This window comes from Conger conger, chromosome 5, assembly GCF_963514075.1.
Source record: "Conger conger chromosome 5, fConCon1.1, whole genome shotgun sequence".
NCBI lineage: Eukaryota > Metazoa > Chordata > Actinopteri > Anguilliformes > Congridae > Conger > Conger conger.
In genome coordinates this window covers 61,544,151-61,556,650 of record NC_083764.1, presented here as the reverse complement: position 1 = coordinate 61,556,650, position 12,500 = coordinate 61,544,151, and the positions used below count along the sequence as shown (strand labels likewise).

Sequence of the window (12,500 nt, the reverse complement as noted above, 5' to 3'; positions counted from 1 at the left end):
ACACGGGCACCTGCAGGAAGTCCTGGCTGGGCCGCATGGGTAGCCAGGTCTCGGGGAACACCCTGGCGGGGGCCGGTGTCGGGGCAGGTGCAGTCGGGTTTGGCAGGGCCTGGGCTGACTGGGACACCAGGGCAGGCGAGTTGGGGGAAGGGGGGCGCGAGTTGCCCAGGCTCTCTGAAGAGGAGAGACCACCGAGAGTTCTGTGGAGGGGGAGGAGGAGGCAGAGTGAGATGGACATTGTTAACCAGCGCCCCCAGTGTGTACCTGACCTGGGTCACACACGTAATTGTTCTGGATTCAAATGCTTTGCGGTGCTCGATTGATCTTGCCTGCTGCTACAGAGCCAACAAAGTGGACCAGAAGGGTTCTCAAAAAGGGCAGGGTTTGCACTTTTTGAGAGCATTTTATAGGTTCCAAGACACCAGACAACCTCAGTAAAACGTATTTTACCCCTGGTGTGTACTACAGCAGTGGTTCCCACAAAGGAACCTTCCTGGTATAGCAGGTATGGTGGGTATTGATTTGTTTGATCAATAAAGTGGAAATAACTTGACCTACACCATACACACGTCAACACACAACTCACTTTATTCTTCCTGAATTCTAGCAGCGAAGGCTAAGCAACATCTACACTGCTTCAGGAGGAAAGCCCGAGGGGCCCACCAATTTTCGGGGGGCCCACTGAAAATGTCCACCAATCATCAATGGCACCGTTTGCTTGGTCGTGACCGAGGGACTCAGCGATTGGTCGAGCTCCCGTGTGAGACTCACCGCAAGTACGGCGTGAGCAGCACGGAGGAGAGGAAGACGGGCCGTTTCCTGATTGGCCGGCGGTACCCGAGGATGGCGTTCTGCTGGAACCCGTCCTGGATGTTCAGGACGTACTGGTTCTGGAGCGTGACGAAGCGGACCTCCACCAGGCCCCGCCCGCTCGCCTCCTCGATGAGTCGCACCACCAGCTGGAGGAAGAAAAGGAGTGGGGGAAAGAAAGGAGTGGGGAAAAGAAAGGAGTGGGGGAAAGAAAGGAGTTTGTTTAGTTTCTGTGTCCCCCTTTATTCAGGGATTATGATCAGCGTATTTCCTGTATGACTCATTCCCATAGATTTAAAAAAGGCAAACAAAGAATATAAGGATTATGACAAGGGGGTGAGAGTGAGAGAGGGAAAGAGAGAGATAGACACCTGCCTCTACCGTACATATACATGTACACATTTGCGCACACACATCTTACAGTTTTTGGAGTTTTTTTTAAACCACTTAATTGTGTGACCACTCGACCTTGTTGGCTGCCTTACCTTTGAGTACTCTCTCCACCCCAGGTTGTCCTTGCAGAAGTACTTCCACACCGTGTGGCAGTTAGACGCAGGGTTAGCATCCGGGGGTGTGGTTGCTGAGGAGGAGGAGGAGGAGGAGGAGGGGGAAGAAGGTGCGCTTAGGCGGCGGACCTGGTCAAACTCGTGGTCCTGCACCCGCATAGTGCAGAGGTCCAGCGTGAACACACACCCCCTGTAGGCAGAAAGGGAACATGACTATGGGTCACGTGCATAGAAACCCAGGCAGACGCACACACACAGGCAGACACACATATGCTGTTTATCTTATTCCAGCATCACAGAGATCCCACACATTGAGAGAAATATGCAACAAATATCAACTGAAATTCATTCGCACTCAAAAATTGACTCCGTAAAATGGGAGTCACCTCAGAGAGTTTCACCTGGATGCTCTCAGCAACAGACGTTAAACTCAGCCGTGTTTCTGAGAGAGAAATAAAGAGAAAGAGAGATGGACAGAAAGGGGGAAAGACAGCCAGCCAGCTCCCCGCCGCGTCCCACGCTAACAGCCTGCCCTGACCCCGACCTGACCCCCCGCCGCGCTTCAGTCGCTAAACGGACGCTAAACAGACAGAAAGCCGCGAGGAGACGACATGCCTTTACACGCGGCGCTCACTCTGAAACATGCAGAAAGGCAGGAGCACGCACACGCACACGCACACGCGTGTACGCCGGGGGCGAGGCCCGCGAGGCGACTGGAGTTTCGCTCCGTGAGGCGCGTCACACCGCCGGGCGTGGTCAGCAGGGCGGGGGCACGGACGGGGGAACACCTGAGCCGCAGGTGAGCCGCAGGTGCGAGCGGGCGCACCCGCACGAGACGGCCTGGGGCCAGACAACCGACGGATAACTGACGGAAATTTGTAAGGAGGTGGCAAACACCCGCAGGCCTCAAAGCAGAAGCCTGACTGCACGAGACACAGGGACACATGACCTGAACAAAAGCCGCCCCGAAACCGCGCCTTAACAACTCCCAACTCTACGTTACACAAAGTTGACATGGTATAGCTAGCCAGCTGCATTCCCCTAGTCAGCTCCTGCAAGTAACTGGTTAAATTCCAGTCCCTCACCTGAGACTCAAGGTCCTGACTCATGACTGTGGTCACCAAAGGGGGGAGGGGGTGTTGTGTTATCAGTGGCAGTTATTTTTTTCCTGCCACAGAAAAAAAACAGCCACTCTACATCTGGTGATCTAACCATCGCCTACATCTGATGTAGAGATGATCGCCAGACAATTCCTTCCATTTGCCACCAGGAGTACGCCCCAAAAGTGTGTTGAGCATTCTGGTATAAAACAGCAGCTACTCTACTTATTGGTGTTTACCCCCCTTCAGTTCACCCCCCCCCCCCTCAAGCGTGGAGATCCTGAAATGTTCTACATCAGGGCTGCCCAACCCTGCTCTGATCCTGGAGACCTACAGTCCTGTAGGTTTTCATTTCAACCATAATTTAGCACACCTCATTCTACTAATTATCAGCTCAACAAGATCCCCAGCTGTTGAACGAGATGAGGCTTTGTTAGGGTTGGAGTGAAAAACTACAGGACAATAGATCTCCAGGAACAGGGTTGGGCAGCCCTGTTCTATATACTGCAGCTGCAAACTATTAGTATTATTATTATTATTATTATTATTATTATTATTATTATTGTTATTACGCAGTGTAAAGAGGAATCTCTCTAGTTTCTTTTTTACTAGTAACTAGTATCCCATCAGCCCCCGTTGGACACCCAATGAGGAACCATATCTCTGAGCCATTATATCCCCCCCAGATACACATCTCCCGCCAACAGCTTTTTGATGAGGAACCAAATCTCCCAGGAGGGAACACACTCTCCACTTCTCTCAGCCACAGGGCTCTTCTAATCAGTCTTTCAGCGAGAAACGAAAAGAACAAAACAAAAAAAACGAAACAAGGAACCGAAACGAGTTTGCTCGCCTCAGGGCGACAAATGTTATTTTAAACTGTTTTTCCAAAAACAAACGTGTCGAGGGTTTGACGTGGACCAGTTCAGCAGTTGCAGACCTAGTTTCAGCGAGCCGCAAAGCAGCGCTTTCACAGCCAGTTGAAACACAAGTGTGACAAATCTTGGCTCAGCGCACATATCTTTGGCATGGACCTCAGATTATTTTGGATGCGTTGCACCTTTTCACAGAAAATAATGAAATAAATAAAACTAAGAATAAAAACAAAATAAAAGAAGACAAGCAGTGCTGTGGTCACTGTCCTGAGGGGCTTCTCCTGAGCCCATGCCATCGCCGCTGGCAACAGTGGTCATGGTGACACAAGGTACAAGCAAAGCTGGGAAACAGCCGTCAGGAAGTGCCTTCAAAAAAGCCCCGTGGGGATAACGACCCTGTCCCAGCATGCACTGCAGCTCCCTCAAACATGTAAACAACCCCTTTTTATTCCGAGAACCACAACTGAAATGAGATTAAATACTTATCGTTCCGCAATGCTTTTACTGAAGAAAAAAAAAAAAAAAAAATGGAAAGTCCGCAGCTTTAGCGTTAGCCCGGCGTGCACGAGAAGCTCTCCTGACATTCTGCCCTTTTAATGAATGGAATAAACACATCAATGAATTAATGAGATAAATAAATTGAATGATTTACTCCCTGTCTCTTTTGCTCAAGGGCAGAGTGGCTCACAGGCCAGGGAGGCAAATAGTACCGTTTCCATGCCAACCGCGGGGTGTTAGCTGTTTGTTTGTGCGCCCGCCCCGGCTGCTATCTGCAACCGGTTACCGTGGGAACACGGATCACTCAAGGGTGTGCTTGTGTGTGTGTGTGTGTGTGTGTGTGTTCTTGTGTATGCGAGAGTGAAGGTGTGTGTGTGTGTGTGTGTGTGTAATTGTATCTGTGTGTGTGTCTGTGTCTGTGTGTGTGTCTGTATCTGTGTGTGTGTCTGTGTCTGTGTGTGTGTCTGTATCTGTGTGTGTGTCTGTATCTGTGTGTGTGTCTGTATCTGTGTGTGTGTCTGTATCTGTGTGTGTGTCTGTATCTGTGTGTGTGTCTGTGTCTGTGTGTGTGTCTGTATCTGTGTGTGTGTCTGTATCTGTGTGTGTGTCTGTGTCTGTGTGTGTGTCTGTATCTGTGTGTGTGTCTGTGTGTGTGTCTGTATCTGTGTGTGTGTGTCTGTATCTGTGTGTGTGTCTGTATCTGTGAGTGTGTCTGTATCTGTGTGTGTGTCTGTATCTGTGTGTGTGTCTGTATCTGTGAGTGTGTCTGTATCTGTGAGTGTGTCTGTATCTGTGTGTGTGTCTGTATCTGTGTGTGTGTGTCTGTATCTGTGAGTGTGTCTGTATCTGTGTGTGTGTCTGTATCTGTGTGTGTGTCTGTATCTGTGTGTGTGTCTGTGTCTGTGTGTGTGTCTGTATCTGTGTGTGTGTCTGTATCTATGTGTGTGTCTGTGTCTGTGTGTGTGTCTGTATCTGTGTGTGTGTCTGTGTGTGTGTCTGTATCTGTGTGTGTGTGTCTGTATCTGTGTGTGTGTCTGTATCTGTGAGTGTGTCTGTATCTGTGTGTGTGTCTGTATCTGTGAGTGTGTCTGTATCTGTGAGTGTGTCTGTATCTGTGAGTGGAGAGGGGGTCCCTGACGCTGGGGGCCCTTCACTCAGCGGCTGGTCGGGGGCTGCTCCAGACCCACGGCTGGGGGGAGTAATTAGGAGCAGCACGCCCCCAGTACACGAGCACAAAAACAACACCGCGCACCACAGCAGCATCAGCCAGGCCTCCTCCGGGGGATAAACACAAAGGTCTGCGTACAGCCGAGGACCCGGTCGGTAAACACGGCTCGTACCGCGTCTGTGAATGGAAAACGGTTGGCATTTCTATAGCGCCTTTATCCAAAGCGCTGTACAACTGATGCTTTTTTTTTTTTTTCACCCACAGACACACTCACACACCGATGGCGATTGGCTGCCATGCAAGGCACCGACCATTTGGGGGTTAGGTGCCTTGCTCAGGGACACTTCCAAACACCCAGGGCGGAATCAAACTGGCAACCATCCCAATGCCAGACGACTCTTCTTACCACCTGAGCTAATGTCACCCTTGTAAATACATCTGTAGAGCCAGGGCTTCTCACAGCATAACAATGAACAAACACACAAACCCACCCTCATCTACACTCCTTAACAGAGTCAGGTCTCTTGTTTCTACTACACTGGATTTAAAGTCTTCCATGGGTGTGTGTGTGTCTGTGTGTGTGTGAGTGTGTGAGTGTGTGAGAGCTCATGCGTGTGTCTGTGTGTGTGTGTGTGAGAGAGAGAGAGAGAGAGAGAGAGTGTGCATCTTTCCTCTTTCCTGTGAGCAGGTGTGTTTGTGCAGTCATATCAGCAGGTTTCAGAGCTGAGAATTAAACCACACACACTCGCATGCTCACTCACACACACACACACACGCACTCACACATGGTCTCACACACGCTCTCACACACGCACTCACACACGCACTCACACACGCACTCACAGACGCACACACGCCACCGGCCGCTGGAACACGAGACTCGTTGCCATGGCAGCCCCAGGGGCCGCAGATAACAGGGCGACTGGCACGGTAGTAAGCAGTGAGCGCCTCAGCAGTACGGTCCCATCTGCCGTTTGGAAACAGGCAGCGATGGCACACCGCTGTACAAACTATTTTACAATGTCCTGCACGACCAGGCTGACCACGAGCACGTCCCGGGGAAAACTCTTCAACCCTTTCAATCCCGAGGGCACCATATGCCACCCTTGACCTTGTACCTTGTCAAGCGATCAAAATGACTACAATTGTTTTGAGCCCCTATATTAAAACCCAACTCCATTTTCTCAACCAAAACCCCTGGGACTCACGGGAGGCACTTGAAATTGCAGTCCATGCAAGCCACGCTGGCTGAATCTGGCCTGTCCAGTGCCTGTCCAGATGCTAGTGGCTCCTGAGGATTTTCAGTGAAACATCGCCGACCCAAACCCACGCGTTCACGGCCCGGATATCGGAAAAACGCTCGATCTTCACAAAGACGATTTGACCCACCACCGAGACCAACGAAACCTCAGTCAACCATTCTCATCGCAACACGCCAGGGGCAGTCAGGCGTTGGTCAGCGGCTTAACAGTGACACCCAGCGTTTGCCCAATCAGAGGGCTGTATGGGGGTCCTTAGTTCGAGCCGAAAGGCGAGCGGAAGAGTTTGGTTTTGCTTCCTGCTGTCCTCCCTTCCAGCGAGCAATCCTTTGAGGTACCCTTTGATATGAGAGAGAGGGAGCTATCGAGAAAGAGAGAGAGAGAGAGAAAGAGAGAGAGAGGGGGAGCTACAGAGAGAGAGAGAGAGAGAGCGAGAGAGAGAGAGACTCACCCATGATTAAGCCGGACGCTCTCGTTGTCAGGGTTACAGTAGAGGCGCTCCAGCTGGTCCTGGGATTGGTCGGAGAGGCTGCGCCAGGCCCCGCCCTCGGCGCGGCGTACCTGCCAGTGGTAGGGCAGCACGGTGTGGTGGAAGGCACAGTCGCTGCCGTAGGCACACGTCCCGCGCAGGAAGTCCACGCAGATGGCCACACCCTCTTCCTGGTGCGTGTGGTACTGCAGCTGCGTGAGGAAGTCGAACACCAGGTCCAGGGACGCCTCCTCGCTTTTCCCCCGGAATATTCCGTCTCCCGGGCAACCGCTGGGCGCGGCGTCCCCTGACTCGCTGCCCGGGGGCAGGACGAAGCGTTCGGTGGTTGCCGTTGGCAACACCGGGCGCTTGACGCCGGGGGGCTCCGGTTCCCCGTCGCCGGAGTCGGGCGGGCGGCGTATTCCCGCCGTTTCCTCGAGTCCGCTAACGGGCAGAACTGCGGGAGCCGAAGACTGGTCCCTGGGGCACGCCCGCTTTCTCCAGGCCGGTTTGGGCACGGCGGAGCAGCATAAGTGTCTGTGCGAGTGCTCCCTCAGCGCTTTGGGGGCCAGGAACACCCCGTCGCCCGCGACCAGCGTGTCCGAGGTGAGCAGGGAGGTCAGGAGGGGGTCGAGGCCCTGCAGGCGTTTCGCGTCGAGCTTCCGCTGGCCGTCCTTCTTCTTGAAGCACGGCTTGACCAGCGGGATCCGGTCTGAGAGACCCGCCGCCGGCTCGGCGAACTCCCCGGTCCCGGCCCCGCCGCCCGCGCCCGGAGACGGCTCCTCGTCCATCTTCTCCACGGTTTCCGCACACACAGCGGTTTCCATGACAACGCCGAAGGTGCACGCCTCAAACCTATTCAGGTTCAGAGAGGAAGGGTTTTCGTTATAGGGTGAAACAGATGGGTTTTTTTTTTTTACACACAGAAAGGAAGTGAGATGTGTAGAGGAGAGAGATGCTATTCTGGTACAGAGAGGTAAAAGATCCTATTTTGTTACAGAAAGGAGAGAGGTGTTATTTTGGTACAGTGACACAGAGATGTAATGTATAGACAGGAAGCCAGATGGTATTCTTGTATTGAGATCCTATTCTAGTAAAGAGAGGGATGTTATTCTGGTGCAGGCAGGAAACGAGATGTTATTTCGGTGTCGAGAAAGAGAGACGATTATATACAGGGAGTGAGATTTGTAGTTTTGATACACAGAAGTAGAGATTAAAAAAGGCAGCCCATTGACACATTGCTCACGTTGAGACTGACTAACAACTTCTAACAGATCTACAGACATGATTTTCACTTCCGAATGCTTTTATTTTCCTGGGCCAAATATTTATAAGTATGTGTGGCCTATGCTTGTGTGTGTGTTCTAGTATACGAATGTACGTTAAACGCCGTGCCAGCGACCGTTTACCTTTCCTACAGGGTTAATCGATGCAAATCTTCCCATCGATTCGCACATCACATCTCGGCCTATCTGACGCAATTTCTCGCAGCAGCACCTACGGATTACTAAACCTGTCCCACCGCTTTCCCCACCGAGAACCAGTAATCTGTTCTTGACGGGACAGCATGTTCAAAACCAGCCTTTCAAATATGTGCGCTTCCCACGCACCGCGCACTGGCTGTGACAGCTGACTCAGTAACGTCGGCTGCCACACGGAAGTCGCTCGGATCTGCCACCGACCAGACAACTTTTCAACTCCTACTCTCACATGCGACGGTGTAATGTACGAACTGCTTTTTACGCGTCGATAACGTCTCAGTTTTTAACAGAATGTCCCTACTGAGTATTTATGAACATTTTCCTGCATCTCCATAGGCTACTCCACACTGAGACGTAGGCTACGTGCTAGTTACAAATCGCAGCCCGAGCAAGTTCGCACGTACTCTCCCTTTGTTAAAGCGGTCTCCGCGCACCGCCTCCCAGTAGGGCATTATGGAGCATAAGTAGCTGGCTAGCCACTTTCACAACACAACATTTTCTGCACATCGCCTTTAATCCAACACATTTTTTGTTCTATGAAACCGTACTGCGGTTATAACATAGCCTCTGATATGTATCTGTGGTTGTATGCGCATAGCCTATGCTGGATTGACAATGTATTGTCATGTTCTAACGAGCACGTATCCAACACAAGCAACATTATTTCTGCCCAGTTTGTTTTTAGGCCTAGTAAGCATTACACGAACAAGTCGCCAGTCCTACCTGTCCTGGAACGAACCGGGTTTTCTGTTCCGCTCTCGGTCTCCTCATAAGTGTTGCATTGCCTCCGGTATCCGCGTTAATGTGTGTACCGATAAGAGATTCGTGCGCGGCGAGTAATACCCCATTCAAGCAGGGAGCACGGGGGCTATGCCAACTCCTGCGGTGAATGCGGTTCACACACGTCCAGAGGCACACACGAACCCCACACACACTCACACAGCTGTTTGGAGAGTACTCTCTGTTCCTTCCTGGCGTCGTCCACTCAGCGCGCCGGGTCCCCGCCCGGAGGCGGGCTCTGACGCTGAAACTAGAAAATGGGCAGAAAAGAAACCGGTCTGTCGGAACGGTGCCAGGAAGTATCTGCCTTACGGGACAACCAGGCAGGGCAAGTGAAAAAGCTAGCGCTTGGGTTTCGCTCTCGTTTGCATTTGGTAGGTTGTCGTATTCAAAACATTTCTTCGCACAGGGGAAGACGTAACAATACGGGGGATGATGTTGCAACAGTGGCATGTGTGTGTGTCGAGAGGGGGTTTAAATGTTAACCATTTATTGCATTTCAAACATTCTCCCTTTCCAAAGTTCGCGTGAACAAGCTCGTGCAGTGACAATCACAGGAACATTGTCATGGTGATTAAAAAATTTTTTTTACCGCACGGTGTTCGTCAGGAGTTTACCACCATTAATGAATGAGTCACTTGGCGAATCTAATCCCGATGATTTTTGGTGATTATTTCGCAAACATGCATTTGTTTTCACAAGGTTTCTGGATAATAGTACAATTAAGCAGAATTAATTTACAAATAATGGACTCGCACATACAGTAATAGTCTCAACGACAATCATGCCACTGCAATAGATGGATAAGTCATGTTTCATATTAAAAATAATGTAATAATTTGACCTCTTTACATAACATCATCATACATCATAATTCTACACTGCGGTGGAAACTTGAATTTAACACTTTGAATAAAGTTGGAACTTGTTTAGCAGAGGAATCGCCATCTCTTGTAAAGAGGTCATCAACTGTGAGGACAATCTCAATAATAGACCCATTATCACTCCTGTTAGCAGAGATCACACCTGCTCAAGGTGAAAGACTCTGAAATGTGCCCAGGCTTCCATTGACACATATTATTTGCACATGGCACATGAGAGTGTGTGTGTGTGTGTGTGTGTGTGTGTGTGTGTGTGTGTGTGTGTGTGTGTGAGGGCGGTAGGCGAAGGTGGGTGATATCGAAACGCAGGTCTGTAATAAATTCGACAGAAAGCCTCAGCTGAGAGTTGGACTGCCTGCACTCCAAGAGCCTGAGATTCACCCAGCAAATGAGAAAAAAGAAATCCTGATGGACGAGAGCCAACACGTCACGCTGAACCACCAGGAGAGAGGGAATGAGAGAGAGAGAATTTTATGACCCTGAAACTCACTCAGCAGGTCGAGAATAGCACGTAGTGCTACAGATACTTCTCCAGTGAGCCATTGTAGCAAATACATTAATTAATAATGCGGAGTATGACAGTTTTCACACAGCAGTACAGAATGTACAGTTTAGGTTACAGCTGCTCGAGAGTTCACGCAGTGAAACCCGCCAGGCTGCATTTCATCCTCTGATGGCCATTTTTAAGGCCAGGTTGTTGAAAGAGAATACACACTTGCATCAATCAAACTGCGAAACTACTTGATCGAGATAAAAGTGAGACACCATTCAGTCAGCGTATGATTCACCCTACACCCGAAAGTCCTATTCTCCTTTTCTTAAATTTACTTAGCCTACCCCCAATACACACACACACACACACACACACACACACACATACACACAAACCCTTAGTTGTTGATTGATGTCTGCACCACCCGTACAATTGTGGCCTCCCATATTGACTGAAAGCTGAACGCCTGACCTTTAACCTTCAGTCGTCGTGATACCAAGGCATCAGAGTGACTCATCATTGTTGTCACAATGTCACGTTGCAGCGGTATGACCTCACTTAGGCAATGTGTGTGTGTGCGCGTGTGTGTGCGTGTGTGTGTCTGTATGCGTGTGTGTGTGTGCGTGTTTGCATGTGTGTGTGTGTGTTCAGTGTTTCACTTTCCTATCTGCGACTATGAAACTGAGTGTAAGCCTCTCTCGCACGTTGCGTTGGACAGAGTGCAGAATCGCAACCGCACGTTCGGAAAGTGCGTGGGAGGTCCTCTGCTAAACTACACTGAGCTAAGAGCCACCGTTAGATCTTACAGAAAAGCTGTTGTGATTCTGTTTTAGTTATTTTTCCGAATACATCCTTTGATATGTAATAGGGGTGGCCTGCAGCGTAGTGGTTAAGGTAAATGACTGAGACCCGCAAGGTCAGTGGTTCTAATCCCTGGTGTAGCCACAATAAGATCAGCACAGCCCTTGAGCAAGGCCCTTCTTAACCCTGCATTGCTCCAGGGGAGGATTGTCTCCTGCTTAGTCTAATCAACTGTATGTCGCTCTGGATAAGATTCTCTGCCAAATGCCATTAATGTGGTGTAATAGTGAATGTCAATGTCTGTAGTTGTGGTAAATCGTGTTTTGTCAACATGTTACTGTACTTTAGTTTTTTTTGTCTGGATATCTATTACTAACAAAAGTCCTGTTGCTGTCAATACTTTTTCTTATTTTTAGTTTTATTTTATCTTGAAAACACCACAAAGACATTTTTCACAAATAAAGCACGTAGAAAGATCCAGAGAGACAAATGCACACATTTGTACATAGAGTCCAAAACATACATAATCTTTAGGTTTCAAAAAGGTACCCTGACCCGTAGCTGAGTGCCCTGGCCGCCATGGAGCCCGGTGTGGGTTCAACAAGGCGAGCGTTGCCTAACGCCAGCCGATGAGCCGTTTGTCTTTCACGCTTGCGGTCGCAGTTCAGCCGGAAATCATCCGTGTATTTTGTGTGCGTAAGCCATTCTTTAGCCCGCACAAAACACCCGGCGCTGCATCGGTGTGAGGTGTCCCGAAATGGCCTCCCTCGATCACATAGTTTAAAGTAGCCGTGTACTCTACAGTACTCTGCCTAATTTCGCTCAAGCAGTTGTGTTATTGAAAATAGTTCCCCCGTTGCAGTCGATTTAGCCAGTGTTACTGGTTGAAAAACGACTCCCCCCCCTGCTTCTTTAATTGTTCCTACATTACATGGCCCCCCCAAATAGGCTTCTAGAAGACTCTGTCCTCCCCAGAGATAGGGTCTCTTTTCTTCGAATGTTCTTGTGTTTGGGGGTAACCCCCAATGGCGGCTGTGCAGTTTTTCAAAGACGAGTCGAGTGACGGCTAATACCTTTTATCAAAGCAATTTTTTGTAATTGTTTTTAATTCAGTGCTGATTGTAAAGCACTTTGAGCTACATTTTATGTATGAAAGATGCCATAGTTACATGACAGTAGCATACTGTTTGCGGCTCATCCTGGTTCAGTTTTACCCTACTCATTCTCCCCTGTGTCACCCACGCCAGGCATTACACACAGGATATGGTGCGATGTTATTTAAAGGAACGGAGAGCCACGGGGTCGGCCTTGGCAAGCTCTCCTCCCAACCGTCACCTCAGGAATTCCCACGGTTGCCGTGGAAACCATCCCATGCGATG

General features: G+C 49.9%; 1 protein-coding gene across 1 annotated transcript in view; it reads right to left on the bottom strand.

Moving 5' to 3' along the window:
• Nucleotides 1-9,394, bottom strand: part of LOC133128599 (protein mono-ADP-ribosyltransferase TIPARP-like) — an 11,356-nt gene extending 1,962 nt beyond the window's left edge. The window contains exons 1-5 of the mRNA XM_061242243.1: nucleotides 8,890-9,394; nucleotides 6,668-7,540; nucleotides 1,296-1,506; nucleotides 772-959; nucleotides 1-200 (exon numbers count right to left, since the gene is read on the bottom strand). The exon at nucleotides 1-200 is cut by the window's left edge and continues 124 nt beyond it. Coding sequence (XP_061098227.1) covers nucleotides 1-200; nucleotides 772-959; nucleotides 1,296-1,506; nucleotides 6,668-7,512 — 1,444 coding nt within the window. The 5' untranslated portion in view covers nucleotides 7,513-7,540; nucleotides 8,890-9,394. The remainder of the gene's footprint in view (nucleotides 201-771; nucleotides 960-1,295; nucleotides 1,507-6,667; nucleotides 7,541-8,889) is intronic.
• Between the last annotated feature and the right edge of the window lie 3,106 nt (nucleotides 9,395-12,500).